This window comes from Periplaneta americana, chromosome 6, assembly GCF_040183065.1.
Source record: "Periplaneta americana isolate PAMFEO1 chromosome 6, P.americana_PAMFEO1_priV1, whole genome shotgun sequence".
NCBI lineage: Eukaryota > Metazoa > Arthropoda > Insecta > Blattodea > Blattidae > Periplaneta > Periplaneta americana.
The window spans coordinates 66,494,834-66,515,154 of record NC_091122.1 but is presented as its reverse complement, the minus strand read 5'-3'; the positions used below and the strand labels follow the sequence as shown (position 1 = coordinate 66,515,154).

Genomic DNA, 20,321 nt, shown 5'->3' with positions numbered 1-20,321 from the left:
ACAAGTCAACATTCAGTAAACACAGCTTAGGCGTGCGTGCGATCGGCAGAGAAGTGAAGGACTGACGAGCAGCCAGGGTTGCCAGGTCAGTAAAGTTAAAATATCGTACCAACATTGAAATTAATTGAATTTAAATTTAAGGGAGGGGACACTACGACACCCCACTGAGATCTTTAAGATCACTGACCCTCAAGCTAGGTGCATTCCCAAACCTTCACCGCCTGACTATGCTAAGGTTCTCTGCGTACCCAAGTTTGGAGCAGGAAACCCACCTCGTCACTAGACCAGGCGCCTCCGTGCGTCGCCAGCCGGCGTTTTTTGAGTGATATGAAATGATTTAAAAAAATAAAGAAATGTTGACGGAATAATGTAGGTACCGGTACGTAATAATAATAATTTAATTATTTATATGTTTCATCTGGCAGAGCTAAGGCCAGTAGCCCTTCACTTCCGCCCAGCCAGACTCTAATTCTAATTGAATACAATTGATTACATAGTTATTAGCAATAATATTTAGACCGTAAAACAACATGAAAGTGAATAATAAAAGTAAAAGTAAATAATGAAAGTTAGATAAGTTATGTTAGTGAGATAATAATAAACAAATGGTAAGAAATAATAATAATAATAATAATAATAATAATAATGAGATAATTTAAATATTTATTCTGTGATATATATGTAACCATTAGACATTGAAAAACTTGTAACAGCTATATTTGTTAACGAAAATTGTTTGAAAAATATTTCCTTAGTCTATTCTTAAATCGGTTTGATGTCTGACAGTCCCTGACATTACTCGGTAGGGAATTCCAAAGTCGAGGAACAGCCACAGTGAAAGAAGATGAATATGAGGATGTTCGGTGAGGAGGGAATGGATAATATTGAGGAGTGTTGTGATCGTGTGTCTAGGTTATGGTATGACGGGTGGATAAATTTTGAAAACGAGACGCAAGATAGACAGGAGTGGAGAAATTCAATATTTGAAAGAGAAGGGAAAGACAGTGGATTTTCCTACGATCTTCTAAACGGAGCCAGGACAACATTTCGAGGGATGGTGTTACGTGATTAGCCCGGCGAATATTGCAGACGAAACGGACGCACATATTATGAACACGTTGCAGTCTCTGCGCCGAAGTAACGCTTAGGTCAGTAAACAAAATATCACAGTAATCGAAGTGGGGCATCAACGAATGTTTGCACTGAAATCTTTTTTAAGGAAACGGAAGAACCATCCCAAAAAAAAAAATCAACTGCGATCGTTTCCCCCTCAAGTGTCACTCTGGGCCAATCTTAAGAAATATTGTGTTTTACATGTTTTTGTAACAAAATGCCTCCTAGTTAGCAACCACTGGTCTAGATTATATGAGTGTTTCGCGGGATTTTAAATTACAACTTTAGTGTGCCACATGTTCAAAAAGGTTGAAAAACACAGCTCTAGCGCGTGGCGCTGCTGGAATATTTACCAATGCACATAAAGTTAAATCCTTAACCGTAACACACACGGTATATACCCTTTTTCCTAGGTTTTCCCATACTGTAAAGCGAAAGCCAGGTAATTCATGACGAATTCTAGGCATCATCTCGCCAAATACCATCTCGCTAACACCAATTCCATGGACGCTAAATAATTTGGTAGTTGATGTAGCGTCGTTAAATAAGCAACTAAGGAAATACTACTAATTATCAGGACAATCAATTAATTACAAGTCGGTTTGTAATGTTGGGGATCGATTACGCAAGTTGACTGCAGCATGGTACATAGGCCGGGAAGTGAGCTGGGACAGGACACACTGACTTGGTTCTGCAATCGATTACACCAGTGCGTGCTATGAGCTCGGGAGAGCCTGAGCGCTTTACAGCGGAAAGGAAAGAGACAGACGAAAGAGGTAGTATATGCCGCTTGGTCGAGCTATATACAGGGATGGCCAGCACTCATTCAATAGATAAAGGGAAGAGAACTTATTAAAACTGTACCCATGTTAATTTTTAGATTTGTCTGAGAAGTACAGGGACATCATTTTATTTTTACTAACATTTTTAATATTAACCTGGCTATACCTTTAGAGAACCGGAAAACCCGTTCGCTACCCCCTTCCACAACTGGAGTTGGATGATACTGGCATAAAACACAAACAAATCACTTTACTAGGTATAGGAGCGAAGAAAAGTACTTCATCCATTTACGTAAACTGGGAAATATCGCGATTTTGAGTTCGATAATTTTCATTAGGATTTTTATTTAATCAAAATGCAGTACTGTATTAAGAATAAGTGTTTTTACTCACGAACTGAGCTATCCATGCGAACGTATTCATTATGCACTATATATTATACTGTCTACAGCACATTAGCGTACAATGTACAGAATAATGAAGTTCAATTGAAAAATAATCATAATATGGATATGTAAACACATTTTTGAAGATGGTAGCCATTCATTTCGATAGCCTACAGGCTTCAGTTCTTTTGTGCATATTATCGCACTATAGACTATTACATCTAATTCCAATTACCAGTTTCGTCCTTCGTACTAGTAACTCATGTTGAAATAATTCTGTACCTACTCTATAAAAGAGTACCTTATGTAATGTAAATTCAATCTTCACTTCTGCCCTACCTGCACAGATAAAATTACTCAGACATGCTATCTACTGTCCGTTCAAGTGGTTATGCCGCAGGATCGTAGAAAGGAGGGAAATCACGTGACAGTTAATTACTTAACGAGGCCCTTTTATTTAAGTTATTTTAAACAGTTGCATAATATTACGTAAACGTCCAATTCCTAACAGAAATTAATGTTTTCAGAAAAGAGCTAAGACAGCCCTGCTTTTACAGAGGGCCGTGAAGAAGCAGGTGGGGGAAATCGGGATGCGACGTAGGCAAACGGACAGTACCTGTGCGAAAATATGATTCAATATTAAAAGTTATTTCGTCACTGGAAAACGCGAACATATTTCTGGAACGTACTATACTCAGTAACTCAGTGCTGTTTACTATAAGCGGCCTTGATTCTGTCTGGAAAACAGTTGAAACTTCATTAGCAGAAGGGGTGGGAGTGAAGTACATTCAAAAACTCAGGTACAATAAAAATTGAAGTAAAAATAAAATGATGTCCCTGTATAAGTTCATTAGGCTATAGGAATGTAAGTTTTAATTTTAATGTTCATTTTTCACAAGTTTGTTTTTTATTCAAAAGGAATATTTTCTCAACTTTTTTAAATAGAAAAGTGAAATTTTCAGATATGTTTATTTAGTAGCCTTACAGGTACTGAAGCGATGTTTTCATAAATCTAATATAAGTATCGTAAATACGTATTACTGAAGATAGTGTATTGAAAATTTTGAAAATATTCGCATGGAAAATGTTTGTAAGGAAATGAATAAAACAAAGCATCATAAGCAAAAGATATGTGCCCATGTGTTTTAAAACATCAGTTCTATAGCTTCAGCAGATTTCGAGAAAATAATTTAATATTGTGATGATAGGAAGTTGCGCACCAATATCACCTTAAAAGCATAATGCGGTAAGCGTTTTGTTATGTAATATTAGTTAAGTTAAAACATATACCTAGATAACTTTGCTTTGTACTGTAATATTGTTTTGATTAGTTTATTGATTATTTTTATAAGGCTTCCAGCTTATCATGTCATACTCAATCCCTTTTTTGGGGATATAACTTTCTTTATGAATGATGTGTTTCATTCATTTAGCAGTATAGTTGTACTACTCTGGAATTTATGTGAATATTCCTTCTTAACTATTTATTATGTTATTAACGTTTAAAACACAACTGCAATGTTAAGAAATTGGTGTTAGTACTTTTGTTTTACAGACAATATACGTAACATCAAACAGAAAGAAGCCATATAAAAATAATGACATAAAATTTCACGTTCCGTTTGAAGTTTGTGCACCACTATTTTTTTTAATCCAACAGGCTGCTTATTCATATACGTAACCCTTCCTCATTCTATACCTAGCGCTTGATGCCCGCGCACGATGTCAAGGTCAGAAAAATACGCTTCCTTTCACATCACTAGATTACGAGATTAACAAGGTGCACATAAACAAATCTGGACAGCTCTTAAAGTAAATACACGCTACATAACATTATACTTTTTACGTACCTTTCGTTATGTGCAGACGAATTATCATAGAATTATTCGTGAATTTGAGTTTATTCCCTTCCTTTCTTATGCTACACTGTCTCTGTATATAATATCGCTTGTCACCTCGTGTGTTTGTATTACATAATTTACATTTAATGTTTCCGTCAAAACACTCACCAAATTTCGCTGCAAAAATATGCGACTGAGAACCTTTAACCTTTGGCATTATTATTCAGTAGGTACACTGTTTACGCATGCTACGGTAGTGACTGGCGAACGGAGTATTCAGCAGATATTACTCGACCGAAGCCAGTGGAGTCCTGCAGCCCGGAGCCGTGGCGCTACTGCTTCTGCGGTCTTAATACTGCATCGCGATAGTTCACATTACGCCCGCGGCTCCACTCGCCTTGGTCGAGTAATACACTGTTTATGCATGTTAGAGTACTGACTGATGAACGGATAGTCAACTTGAAACTAAAGTAACGCACCCTATCGGTCCCCAAGGCATTGATTATCCTATGATACAGGGACAGGTATTTATGGAGATTAATTTTAATATTTGTGTTTTTTAATATTGGGGTCGGCGGAGATTGTTTGAGGTTGATTTGTACTCTGGGCGGAGATTAATGGAAATTTTGGAAAAGTATTAACTCAGTACGAATATTACTTTCCAAATAATTAACATTAAAGGTTCGTTGGATTTTGGTAAAGGTATAGCCAATAGACAATATTTGTTGGATTAAGACTGTATTTAACACGCATTCATTAAAAACGAAAAAAAAAAAAAATCTTGCAGCCCTCAAATTAACACTTTCAAATTATTAGTGAAATGTTGAATTCTCCGTCTTTTGAGTTCACTACTGTAATCAGAATACCTGGATATATAACAAATTTAAGTGAAAAAAAAAAAATCCGAAAAAAAACTCAGAATATGAAATTCGCTATAAAACGACGCAATAGTAATATTTCGCAATTGTGTTCATATTTCGCTATTAGAACTCTATTTCGCGATTTGTTGAAATTGTTTTATCCGCATATTATTAATCAGATCTCTTAATTCGTAAAGATTAATAAAAATCTATTGTATATCTATTATGTCATGATTTTCCCGATCTTCATAAATACCCGGCTCTGCCTATGAACATCCTTCTACAGGGACATCATTTTATTTTTACTTCGATTTTTATTGTACCTGAGTTTTTTTAATGTACTTCACTACCACCTCCTCTACTAGTAAACTTCCAACCGTACTTCACGCAGAACCAAGGCCGCTTATGCAGTCAAGTCGCCTAGTAAACAGTACTGAGTTGATGAGTATACTGCGTTCCAGAAATATGTTCGCGTTTTCCAGTGACGAAAGAGCTTTCAATATTGAATCCTATTTTCGCACAAGTAATGTCGTCTGTTTGCCTACGTCGCATCCCGGTTTCCCCCACTCGCTTCTATTCGCCCCTCTAGAGGCTGGGCTGTCTTAGCTCTTTTCTGAAAACGTTATTTCTGTTAGGAATTGGACATCTACGTAATATTATACAACTGTTTAAAATAACTTAAATTAAAGGACCTCGTTAAGTAATTAACTCTCACGTGATTTCCCCCCTTTCTACTATCCTGCGACAAAACCACTTCGGCGGACGGTACATAGCATGTCTGAGTAATTTTATCTTTTCGGATCGGGCAGAAGTGAAGATTGAATTTACAGTGCGTAAGGTGCTGTTTTATAGAGTCGGTAGAGAATTATTTCAACATGAGTTACTAGTACCAAGGACGAAACTGGTAATTGGAATTAGGTACAATAGTCTACAGTACGATAATGTGCACAAAAGTACTGAAGTCTGTATCGAAATGAGGGGCCACCATTTTAAAAATTTGTTTAAATACCCATATTATGATTATTTTTCAATTTAACTTCATTCTCTATATTGTACGCTAATGTGCTGTATACAGTATAATATACACTGCATAATGAATACGTCCGAATGGATAGCTCAGTTCGTGAGTAAAAACACTTATTGTTAATACAGTACTGTATTTTGATTAAACAAAAACCTAATGAAAATTATCAAACTCAAAATCGCGATATTTCCTAGTTTACATAAATGGATGAACTACTTTTCTCCCCTACTATACCTAGTAAAGTGATGTTTGTATTTTACGCCAGTATCATCGAACTCCAGTCGTGGAAGGGGGTAGCAAACGGTGTTTCCGGTTCCCAACCGTTAATACAAAGGCATAGCCAGGTTAATATTAGAAGTGTTAGGGCTAGTAAAAATAAAATGATGTCCCTGTTTAAAGAAATATGGGAATTCAAATGGCGAAAAGACTAAGAGACACTGTCGAGCGAGATGAAATGAGGATTAATTTAAACCGTATACGGTGGAAAAGATTTACGGGCTGTTATTCAACAGCCAATTTAAAATAACGCGTAATTTGTGTATGAGTTTCTCCGCTGTTTGAAGAGGCAATTGTTAACGTAGTTTTGCCTGTACGTGCAGACGCGCATTCCTGAAATGGCTGGTCGCGCGGCTCACAGAACAATACTGGCCTTGCCTCACGTCGGCAAGACAGCACAGAGTCCCGTCCTAGGTCAATATCAGGTCAATAGCTTTGAAGAAAATTGCGGATAATTATATAACATGGAAGATGTATCACGACTCGACGTTTACCGCATTATACCGATATCGCCATTCGCTTCATTTCCATCTCACTCCTTCCTCCGCTAGTCGAAGGTCGGCGCGGCGTGAAGAAGATTCAAAATGGTCTGGGCACACCTGAAGTGCCGCATTTCTTGCTTACAGAAATTAACGGAGATGGGAAAACAGTAAATGCCAAGGCTTGGGACTTGAAGTCGCGACCTTCGGGCCCTAATGACGTCGGAGAGGAGGTGTGATATAACAAAAATTCTCAATGCCATCAGAAAAAAAAGGCTGGATTCTCAGTTGCGTTCATTATGAAGTCTCATTACGGGAAAATCACATTTTTTGTGGACTACGGCTCGTTTGAGTATTACGGGCCATCTTCCTCCTTCTTATCCCGTTCCAAGGTTCATTGTGCAATGCGACTGCAATCTGGCAATTGGAAGTGGAATTTGTAATGAACGAACAGGAAACCTTTCTTATTCCTTTTGGATTATAGACCTACCCACTTCTGTAGTTATAATTTATTCATTTACAGACCGATTATTTAGTCCTGACAGCTCAGCGACGCGAGCTGTAATAATATTATTCAAAGGCAAGAAATATCATAGCTGCCAGTAAAGCCAGTGTATAGTAAGAGAAAATTGCAAACATTTTAGAAAAAGATGTGAAAAATGTAGACCTAAAAAAGACAAAACGTATTTAATATAGTGTACAGCTTAGGCCTAGACATTTAGGTCTAGGAATTGTACAGTATGTATTGAGTATTGGATGTAATATAATGGAATAATGTTTTGATAAACAATATAAAACTGCAGTATAGATGTTGGAGTGAGGAGAGTTCCGGAGTAGAGATAAGGGCGAGCGGTCGGTAAAGGTAAGCGAGTGAATAACCCAAACACCCCTTGGCGTAACTAAATAAACTCGCCTGTCCCACGCGCACATCTCCGGCGACTGTCAGGACTAAATAATCGTACTGTACTCAGTCATGAATTTACGTCCACACCAGTGGAGTAACGATTAGCGCGTGTGGCCAGGTGGCCCGGGTTCAAGTCCCGGTCGCGGCAAGTTACCTGGTTGAGGTTCTTTCCGGGGTTTTCCCTCAACCCAATATGAGCAAATGCTGGGTAATTTTCAGTGCTGGACCCCGGACTCATTTCACCGGCATTATCAACTTCATCTCATTCAGACGCTAAATAACCTAAGATGTTGATAAAGCGTCGTAAAATAACCTACTAAAAATTCAAGCATTTACATACTTATTCACTCTCACATGTTTTCAATGCCTCATTCATTTTTTTTTTTCATTTGAAATGTTAACTAACTTGTCAGTCATTCAGCGCCATATTCATAGACATTCTTAGCGCGGGCTTCCAGTGGATGATCAGCGAACTAAAGTTTTCCGTATTCATAAACCAGTGTTAGCGATATATGATATGAATCCTGTACAAGTAATCAGTCGATAGCCGGAGCTAGTTTAGCACGCCCGTAGCGAGGGCTAGCGAAATGTCTATGCATAGCATCCCCAATTTTCTCTGGCGCACCCACTTTGGCTTTATAAACGATGTATGTTCACGTGCGCTGGAACAAGTTAAACTTGCTAATAAAATACTTACAGTCTTACAGACATTATGAACACAGTTAAATAATAATATTCAAAGGCAAGGAATGATATCATAGCTGTCAGTAAATCAGTGTATAGTAAGAGAAAATTGCAGACATTTTAGAATTTTTTTTTCAATAGGTTATTTTACGACGCTTTATCAACAGCTTAGATTATTTAGCGTCTGAATGAGATGAAGGTGATAATGCCGGTGAAATGAGTCCGGGGTCCAACACCGAAAGTTACCCAGCATTTGCTCATATTGGGTTGAGGGAAAACCCCGGAAAAAACCTCAACGAGGTAACTTGTCCCAACCGGGAATCGAACCCCTGGCCACCTGGTTTTGCGGCTAGACGCGCTAATCGTTACTTCACGGGTGTGGACCATTTTAGAAAAAGATGTGAAAAATGTAGACCTAAATAAGATAAAACGTAATTTAATATAGTGTACAGCCTAGGCCTGCGGTATAGATATTGGAAATAAGATAAAAATATCTAATAATAAAGACATTACGTACTACTTTTAAGATATCTACAGTGACTTTTTATAAATGAATATTACTGAAGTTTGAAAAAAAAGTGGCCTAGCCTAACTGGATAGAGCCATTAATTCTGGCTGAAAACCAACGTAGGCCTGTGACCTAAATAAATTACAATGTAACAAAATGTGTTTAATATTCACTTTTATGAATCGTACATGTTTGAGTTTTGTACATAATGTAATGGAATATTTTTATAAATAATATAAAGCTATAGCATGTGGGAAATAACGAGAAAAATAATGAAGACACAACATACCCCTTACGAATCCTTGTATTAAGTTACAGCAGTTTTTCAAGAGATGACATTATTAAAGATTTTAAAAATATATAAGAGGATTACTTTACTTTGTTGCAAATGTATATGTATATATGTATATATATATATATATATATATATATATACAGGGTGATTCAAAAGTTGCGCGACATAGGACATCTCCGTTATTAGTGTAAGTACAAAAAATAGTTTCAAATAAATGTTTTAGATATTGGTACGTGTAGTTCATGTGCAAAATTTAAAGAAAATCGTAAGAGCCATTTTTGAGAAAATTGCAACAAACATGTTCGCGTTTCAAGTAAAGTACCAGTTTGGTTAGGGAAAACGCATCCAAAACTGAGGTGTCACATCTCTGGAGAGTATGAAACTTAAATTAGAACTGTGGTTTGGGTCGCGCGCCGTAATTAATAAATTGTGTTTTTTTTTTTTGTGTAGACAGGTGAGTAAGTGCTACTTTCACAGTGAACCGGGTAGCAACAGACAATGTACACAATTCCTGAGAGGGTGGGAATGGTTCTCATCTATGCGGGAGGCCTGAGTCTAAGGGAAGCAGCAGAAGAATATCACACACGGCATTCAGATCAACCTACCCCACATCACGGAAGCATTGGTCGTTTAATGGAATGGTTCAAGACAGCAGGCAGTATCCACGACAAAAAACGTTCAGGGCGGCCTTGTACAGCAACAGGGGATGCAAACGCAGCTAGTGTACTAGCTAAGCTGATAATCAGTCCATCACGGTCAACCAGGGAAGTGACGCAAGAATGTGGCACCAGTCAAGCATCCGTGTCCCGGATACTATCCGTCAATCATTTCCATCCCTATCGTATGCGCTTTGTGCAGGAACTGCACAGATGACACAGATTCGGGTGCAGTTCTGTGAGTGGTTTCTTGAACGACGAACGCACCAGCCAAACCTTGAAGCTGATATTTGTTGGAGCGATGAGGCCTGTTTCCATTTGAACGAAACAGTCAATCGACAGAACGCTGTGTATTGGGCAATCGAGAACCCCCACATAGCTGTAGTGGCTCAGTTTGACCCAAGATTAAATGTGTGGTGTGGCATACACGGGGATGTTGTCATTGATCCCGTGTTTCTGAACAACAAGCTCCCTGCTCAACTCTACAGATAGCATCTCGAGGCTACACTCCTGCCTTACTTGGATGATCTGCCTCTAGAAAGAAGACGTGAGTTTTTCTTTCAGCAGGATGGAACACCATCACATTTCAGATTGACAGTCCGCGAATTGCTGAAGTTATCCCTGGCCGTTGGATCGGTAGCAGGGATCCAGTGGAATGGCCGCCTAAGTTGCCAGATTTAACGCCACTTGACTTTTTTTCTCTGGGGACATCTCAAGTCTGTAGTTTACAGCAACAGACCCCGAAAACTGCATGAACTGCAGGAAAATATCAGGAGAGAATGTGCACAAATAACACCTGCAGTGTTACGTAATGTGCGGAGCAGTTACCTCAACTGTGTATGGATGTGCCGTCAGCAAAATGGTCACCGATTTGAACACTTGCTCCATTAGTGTGCCTGTGGAACAATTACACAGGTCGTGAAAGTTTAAGTGCTAAAATGTTTCAGTTTGCCATTGTTACTCTTAACTTACTCCCCTATCAACACAAAAAAAACACAATTTATTAATTACGGCATGCGACCCAAACCACATTTCTAATTTAAGTTTCGTACGCTCCAGAGATGTGACATCTCAGTTTTGGTACTTTACTTGTAACGCGAACAGGTTTGTTGCAATTTTCTCAAAAATGGCTCTTACGATTTTCTTTAAATTTTGCACATGAACTACACGTATCAATATCTAAAACATTTATTTGAAACTATTTTTTGTACTTACACTAATAACGGAGATGTCCTATGTCGCGCGACTTTTGAATCACCCAGTATATATATATATATATATATATATATATATATATATATATATATATATATATATTTATATATAATCCGTAATGTATTATACTGGCTCCTTGTATGACGTATGATTAACTTTTTAACGATTTTCTTCTGATATTAGCATTAAACTCTCTGGTTCTCTTAGTGAAGTATAACAGCAGTATGACTGACAACAGCAGACAACACAGTGTTGCCAAGTTGAGCTTTCCAACCTTCTACTAGAGTCGACCGTGGGCGGGTGCGTAAACGTAGAGCTGTTGTACTAATATTACTAGTTCCGCCGGTATTGTGCATATACTTTGCACCTCTCTGTTGGTATATGTTTATTACTGTAATAACTTTATCATCATTCTCGTCTTTCTCAGTAGGCCTATTGGTCCGTCAAATGTATAATAAAAATTACTGCTGCGCTGCCACGTTAGCACACAATAGTAATTACAAAGTAGGTTGCAGAATCCAGTGTTGAGGAGCACAAACGGAGCTGAGCCATCAAGTATTTATCAACATTATCTCAAGATAGCCAATTTTGTCTTATACATTTTCTTAATCTTCCCACAAAACCGAACTCATGACCCAACATACACGGCGCGTCATCTGTTGCTACAGAAATCAAGTTTTGGAAAGGAAATTTAAAATTGGCCATTATTGTCATTATAGCACCAAAAATATTTTCTGCACGTGTGCGATCTTTGAGTGAAACAACATCGAGAAGAATGTTCACCCTCTTATAAATACCGCTAGTTGTGCAGTATCAGTAACTTATTTTATATTTTTGTTTTCATATTTTCCGATAATGGCATATCTCAAGTTGATAAGTTGAGTTATATATAAACATAATTTTCCTTACTGTATATACTTAAAAATATTGTATTCATTGTATGCTTTGTACTGCACTATTTTATTACTACTATTAGTATTATTATTACTACTAGGCCTGTTATTATTTTATTATTATTATTTATTATTATTATTATTATTATCATCATTACTATTCTTATTTGTTATTATTATCATTATTATTATTATTATTATTATTATTATCAATAATTGTCTTATTTTTTTATACTTTGTATGTCTCGTTTATTTTTTACCTCCTGTTCACATTTTATTATGCTTTTTTCTTTCCTTCTCTATGTTGTATATTATGTCTGATTTCTTCTTACTTGTTGTTTACATTTTATTATTATTATCTTATTCAGTTTTGTGTGTACTTTGTAAATTTGTAGTGTTTCTGTAACGCAGTTTTTACTCCTGGTTGAGTGTTAGAGAAGGCCGTATGGCCTTAACTCTGCCAGGTTAAATAAATCATTATTATTATTATTATTATTATTATTATTATTATTATTATTATTATTATTATTATTATTATTATCTCTCATATCAGTACTCTCGTCTAGCGCTAAAGAATAGGAAATAAAATCCTTAACTTTATCTGACACTTGCTGTTCCAAGTTGTCGCCCATTTCAAGTATTCGTTGGCCAACAATTTTGCGAGACAAGCTTATAGATTTGAACGTGTATATCAGTTCAGAAAGATTTCCTCCACTCCTACTAACATACAATCTCTAACAAATTCTCCCTCAATGAATGGTTTTGACTAAAATGCAATAAGTTTACATATCTTACAACACTCACGAACCGCGCTTTTGTAGCATAAGATGGAGGATTATTCTCAAATTCTGACTTATATTCGTCAATGGCTTTCTCTCGGACGGTTCCTGATAATTTATCATCTCGTAGGCTTCTGCATGCGAATGAGTAAAATGTCGCTTAATATTATAATGTGTTACTCAAATTTCTGAAAAATCTATTTGCATACTTACCGACTCTATTTAATATAATCAAATATGTACCAAACCTATACGCACATAGAATTGTTCCAATTCAGAAGTAACTAAGTAAACTAAACAAACTCTAAAAGCAAATAACATTTCAATGGCTACCTAGTCATTGTGGCATACGTGGAATAATATTCTAACATATTTGCAACCAAGACCTCTTCAAGTGATATTATCTCTATCCAATGCCTTTGCTTCAGTAAAGTCTCATTTTATAAACCTATGGACCAAAAATTGGCTCTCTTCCGACAAAGGAAAAATTTTACAGTCTGTACAAAAGAAACCAAATGACCTGGAAATATAAAAAACTTGCCCAGACATGTTCAAACATTTTTAACAAGAGCCAGAACAGGTCACATTGTCACTCAATTGTACCTACACCGATTTCACATTTCTGATAATCCTACTTGTCTGTGGTGTAATAATCATGATGAAGATCTGAAACACATTCTTCTATACTGTCCATCCATAAACCTCAAAAGAAGTAAATTAAAATCATCAATACCAGTTGCAGAAGACACAGCCCTGCAGTATATATTGACTACACCCCAACTCTGGTTACTAGCAACAGGCATCTATAATGAACACCGATCAAAATACCCCTCATTTCTCATGAAAAACAAGACCTGAAAAGACTACAGTGGACTATAGTGGACTTTATGTTGTCAGCAAACAGCTGGATACAGTAAGGAGATTGGTTGATTGATTGATTGATTGATTGATTGATTGATTGATTGATTGATTGATTGATTGATTGATTGATTGATTGATTGATTGATTGATTGATTGATTGATTGATTGATGAAACACCGATCTTTTCCATTATGTAATACACAGAAATACTGGTCTTCCCACCCGGGATTGAAATACACAATAGATGCCATCATATCTAAGCGCCACTGCACAGTTAATACAGGCATCCAGGTAAACAACACAGAGTAACTAATACTGAGACATACGAACTACATTCAACACTGCACAAGCATAGAGTGGCAGAGTTGTCTGTATATGAAGGGTTCAGAACCATAGTGGTCCAAGAACCATTTGCTAAAACCGTAGAAAACAAGGGTTAAAATGAAGTTATTGCCATAATTCAATGGAAACATATAGCAAGTAATATAAAGTATACATATTAAATCTAAATGATATGTCAATCTTCACTTAATTTTAACCCTTGCTTTCTCCGTTTTTAATAAATGGCGCTTGGCCCACTATGGCTCTGAACCCTTCATATTTTCTATTAGGTACATAAGCAATCCTTCACACTTTCGGTGCACGAGTTTGACAGGCATGGTGGTGGACAATGTCACAGTTGGGGTTTTTCTCGGGGTTCTCCCGTTTTTCCCCAGATTAGGCATTTACATCATTTCGTCACCATTTCTCCATATCGTTATCATTTCATAGCATTCCTCGATCGCCGGCTGGCGACGCACGGAGGGGGCTGGCCTATGGACGAGGGGGGTTGCCTGCTTGACACCTGAGTACGCAGCGAACCTTAGTGTAGTCAGCCGATGTGGGTTTGGGAATAAGCCTAGCTTGAGAGTTAGCGCAATAGTCCGTAACAGGTCGCAGTGCTGGGCCATAGTGCCCCCCTCCAGTAAATTCAATTCAATTGACAGGCATGGTCTAGTTAGGCATCTAAAATCTTAATAATTACTCAATTTTAACGATACACATATGTACAGATATGGAATTAAAATTTGGAGCGAGTCTTGATGGGATCTACCTATAGTAGGCAACAATTTCACACGACTGTCCACAAGTAACATATCGTCGTTATTCCTGCAATAACTCCTATGTGACATATTTATCGAGTTTCATATTTTTGCTCTATTAAATAACTTAAATAGTGATACAGCAAATAATAAAATCTCCTATATGTAATTATATATCTTTGTTTCAAAAATGTAAGAATTCACAGTCTCCTATGTACTGCTACCATAGGATGAATAAATGTGTTTTTTTCTTCCTGCTGAAAAATTTTATATTTTGCACATAGGAGTTATTGCAGGAACAACGACGATATAATACAATATAGAGGCTCTTGTTTACTGCACATATCCAGTATGTTGTAAGCGAAACTTACACAATAAGGAAGTTCCAAATTTTATTTCCGTATCTGTAGACTACGTCTAAAATGAAATGTCAATATTTTTAGGTTTGGCAAGTTAAATAAATATAAAAAACTATTATAGTAATTCCTACAGTTATATTTTTCCCACAGTACAGTAAAATTAAAACATGCAGCTGTTAAAAACAATACCGCCTTTTAAAAGAACTAAATGTTAATTCAAATTAAAGTTCCATTGCAATCTTCGATCATTGTTGCCAATGTTGCCAATTCTCACAACAGCATGGGTTATTAATTTAAGGTGGCTGTGATATTGGTAATGAGTTTGACGTCACACTGCTGCGCTGTACTGCATCAAGTCCATTGTTGCTTTAGTTAATCACGCTACTCGTACATTCACTATAATTAAGGGCCTCAGTGGAAAAGAGTCCCATGCCACATTCTTATTGATTTTTAGTTTCTTCGATAATCCTACAGAGATTACCATCTATAATCGCGACGCTGTTATTCCCGGCGTGACTCCTCCTCTTTGCTTACGTCTTAGGAAGTGAAGGCTCTATAAAGTCTAGGTAGGTAGTATCGTTCGCAATTTTTGTTCTTTCGTCGCCGAGCTACCATACGAGGAATCTATTTGCAACACCGTTAAACATTATCATGTCGTAGCTCCTATGATAATAAATCAAACGCACTGTAATTCAGCAAATAATTGAGCGGCAAATAACGTCTTCGTGTGCTTTCTGCGAACGCCAACGAAAGAGCCAAAATGGCGGGCGATTATATTAAGTATTTATCGAGCCTTAAGAAATGAATAACGTCTTCCTCAGCGAATCACAAGACGGACACGTTTAAATGTAGCCGACCTGCAACGAGGTTGGCTGCCGGAAATTAGAGCGACGGGACTATAGTTCCACTTTTATGAACTTCTAGTTGTGTGGCATGTGTCTACCGGACATGGTAACCATTTATAAATGTTTTTTTCTTCACTTGAAGAAAGAGAATCTCAGTGGAATAAATATTTCTCCTACAAAATTTAGGTTTTGTAGCTTGGGCCTCTTTTCTACTGAGCCCCTCAATTTATGTCCAAATTGCGAAAAATATCGCTCTTCTTTTCACAACAAAGTATTTTAAGCAGCTGCGAGCGAACACAACGCAAGCTAAGGATGCGGCAACGTGACGTCAGCAGCAAAGGTGGACAAAATTCCTTCTCTCGTATATTGAAAACCATTTGATATTTTGAGTTGGGGTTTTCGGTACTGTCAACAGCTCTTTGTTGTCTATAACATAAAAAAAATTGTTCAATGCTCCTTTAAGTAAATATATTAAATGATTTGTAAGTGACTTTTGTGGGGGGGGGGAACTGTAAGATAAAAGTAATTGCAATGAAATGTTCACTAATTCTAAGAGCTACACTGCGCACGCGCCATTAGTGCCACTTTCTGTGCTCGTTGCACCACGTCTGGACAGCGCTTCTTGCGTACGAGTCTGCAGTCCTGGAAGAATCCTTCGTTCCTCGGGAAACCGTGACTGTTGTCGCTAAACGTCACAAGACCTGAAATATGCAGTGAGAATTCGATTCATTTTTAATTCATTACAACGGAACAAAACGTTATAGGGCCTTTGGTCCATTACGTTTCGTCTACTTTTCTTTTTTGTCCACTGGCACATTTGGCCTTTTCATGATTCGTCCATTAAGTTTTGTCCACTGATCATTTAGTCCATTTTCATTCTTCGTCCATTATGTTTTCGTCCACTGACCATTTCGTCCACTATGGCAAAACAAAAGATGACATGGAACATAATTCATTTGGTGAAAAAGTAATTTATTTAAATTTAAAAGTGTTCATTTTGAATCTTGCGTACACCACTTTTAACACTTGAATATAATTGATTGATGAACTTAGTTCATCAATTAATTAAAAGTGTTGTTGATGTACATACTGTTTGTATTATAAACATGATTAATCATAATTTTCTTCTTCCCGAAGAACTTCAGCAGGGTTAATTTTTAAACTACATGAAATTCCTCACAGATATGTTTCCAACCGGCCATCGTTCTTGTAGTCTTCATACCATATAACCATTTCCCTGGTGCGTTCATGATTATTGACATATATCTGACTTAATGGTGCACGGACTCACGTGTGTCCTTCCAACCGTTGAGTAATCATCTTCTCATTTGGTTCCTGTTCATCCAGCAAGACCTCCAAAAACTTCCAAATTCTGCGATGATGAACAACCATGAGTCTTTTTTGGTTTACCATTCCAACATTCGACGGCATTGTTAATCCTCTGTTCCTCATTCAAGACTACTTCGTACACATTCCATAACCATGTTTCTGGTGTTGTAATTGTACAGTAGATGGGAAACAAATATGTTTTCCAAGATGGACGAAAGGTTGTGGACATAAAACGTGTGGACAAAATGTATGGATGGACGTAAAATTGTATGGATCAATCGGTTGTGGATAAGAGAACGTGGACGAAAGTGAGTGGATGAAAGGTAATGGACGAAACAAATTGTGGACAAAAGGTAGTGGACGAAAGACACAAACCGAACAAAATGGTATCTTCAACTGTTATGTTTAACATGAAAACTTTATGCTCGTGTCAAATGATTGAAATGTTACGAAAACATTAATATTTGACGTCAGTTTCTTTGCAACAGTAATGAAATACGTTACACTATTCTGACGTCACTTGCTTAGCAACGGATCATTCAGATAAAATACTGTGATTCCATTTTAAATACTTACACAGATAGGCTTATATTCAATAAAGATATGAAGGAAAAACAATCGAAAATAATTCAACACATATGAGTAAATTGAATTAAATTTACTTACTTCATTCTCAATCATACTGACAATCATTAAACATAAGAACCAATTCGTTAAAAATCTAATAGCACAATAACACTCAATTGAGAACGTAAACGTTCCACTGCAATATACAGACCCTGTCATATTTTTCGCGTAATATGTTTTATAGGAAGTCTGTCAGCATATTGTGGTTTATTCTTTACTATAACTATGAGAATTTTGTTCTTGTTCAGCATTTACGAGTCACTTCAACTGTAAATGATGCACGTGAAATATAATAATTTTACTTTAAAAACCTTTGTTCTTAATAATTAGGAAAAGTGACATACAATGATGATTTACTTAAAATCATTTACAATTCTCTGCATAAGAGTATAAGCTAAATGAGGTGGAGTGGACATTAATACCTCCCAAACCCTTCCTGTCAGATAAATGATTTTTATTGTTAGGAGTATTTACATAAGCATATTATATCCAAACCAAAACTTTCCGAGATAAAGAAGAAACAGAGTTTAAAGGTATCTATAAAAATCATAATATTACCAATTTATCGTAACACCAGCTATCACAGAAATAAATCACAACAGAGACCGCATTTCTTTATAACACAGCATGTCTCTAAAATAAAAAATGTTTACACTTATAAGCGTAGTGATTGCACTTATGTACACCAACTTCAAAATTTCTCCACTTGTTTACTATCGTGTACAATACATGTAAGGAACCTTTCCCATGTGGCATGCAGAGCTTGCACGCACATTTCTTGTGGAATTGTTGCAATTACATCCGTTATTTTCTCTCGCAGATTGGTTTGGTTGCATATACACGGTCTTTCAGCATATCCCATAGACAAAAAAATCGCAGAGAGTAAAATCCGGCGAACGTGCTGGCCATTGCATTGGTTCTCCTCTACCAATCCATCTCCGTGCGACTTTGTCTTCAAGATGTAAGGTCTGTACAATCTGCATATGATATGGTCGTATCCCAAGATCCTTCCTCAAGATTTTTTTACCTAGAGAGGTCAGATTCTGCACTGTATCGTCCTGTTGATTTGCTTAGACTACGTAAAGAAACCTCCTCTACAGCAACTGTATTTTCAAGGAACCAGTCTGCATGTGGTCGAGTGGTCGACCGCTGTTCGCTTTGTAATCGTTAGCAATTGAGCTGACTTCGACGAACTTGTCATAAATGCGGTAAATAAATTAATCTAGATGTTGTATTGTTGAAGTAAGCTTCGTATTTTTTTGCGAATCACCGTGAGAGACTGAAACATCTCCATCCCTGCTGCTATATTTCGTCTTGCTCCGCGATGAATCTTGTGGACATTTTTACAATAGCTATGAAAAATTCATTATAACTGTGTAAATACCATGCCCTAACTTATTTTGGAGAAATGAAAACAGTTACCTCTAAGATCCTGTGTATAGGCTAATCACATAAACATAAAGTGAATTACTAACCATTTAAGTGTTAACATTTTTAGAGACAAGATCTACTATTATGCCTCCAATGTAAACTTCTACAAACAGAAATGTTAGTGCTCAGATACAACTATACAAATTGGTTTGTAAAATTAACGGAACTCTAGCCAAATAATAAGGAATTTAAAACATTGAAATACTATTCTTCTGTCAATCCTTGTTCGTCTCTCGTCACAAATAATATAAATCACATGCACCTTCAACCCTTACAACCACTCAAAACATGAGACGGAGTGAAGATCGTGTATTTCCTCCGTAATACCACCGGTGTATGTGTATCCAATGTCTACCCACTTCACTTGCGTGATTGGGGTTCCGCATATTGCGGATAGATAGCAGGACTGTGATTCATTTTCAAGTTGCACACCACTTCGGCGGATCACACTGTGCATGATGTGTATATGTGGAGAGTTATGTCGTGTACTAGGGCGAGTATATGTGTAAGTGTTCGTGTAAGTGCAGTGTAGTGAATAAGTGAGAATGATTATGAAGATGTGGAAGGGAGAAGGGAAAACCCGGTGCTCGCACGTAGCCTATTCCTGTCGAATTGCACCAAGGGGGCTGTCAGGTTTAACATCCCAATCCGACGGACGAATCACTATCAACAGTGACATATACCTTCTCTTCATATGCACTGCGGAGAGATTTGAGATTTAAACTAGGCATATTGGTTCACAATCTAGTCTCGAAGTACAGAAATTACATACGAAAATTTTGACCCGACGGGAATCGAACTCAGGCCGGCTAGTCTCGAGGCAGACTCGCTACCACAGAGCTAACTCGGCGGACTGAATTATACCAACAGTAACTTCTGAATTTAGTCACAGAATAACATAATGAAATATTTAAGGTATTGTATTTCTGTTTTATGTATATAATAGTTTTTTTCATGTATATAAAATAAATATTGATACTGAAATATTGATACAACTGTACAGTATATATAAAGTTTGTCCTGAATCCTTTACAGACGAGAGAAAATGCATCTCCCCATTATCTTAAATAATATGTCCTGTGACTTCTTAAT

The 20,321-nt window shown here is 37.0% G+C and overlaps 1 protein-coding gene across 4 annotated transcripts in view; it reads right to left on the bottom strand.

Annotated features, from left to right (window-relative positions):
• rtp (MORN repeat-containing protein retinophilin) overlaps positions 1 to 20,321 on the bottom strand; it is a 61,439-nt gene that overhangs the window by 28,068 nt on the left and 13,050 nt on the right. For 2 of the 4 annotated variants that reach the window (XM_069828264.1, XM_069828263.1), the window contains exon 4: positions 15,113 to 16,543. The exons of the other annotated variants lie outside the window; for them this stretch is intronic. In XM_069828264.1, coding sequence (XP_069684365.1) covers positions 16,392 to 16,543 — 152 coding nt within the window. In that variant the 3' untranslated portion in view covers positions 15,113 to 16,391. Of the gene's footprint in view, positions 1 to 15,112; positions 16,544 to 20,321 lie in introns of those variants that run through there. 4 annotated transcript variants of the gene reach the window in all.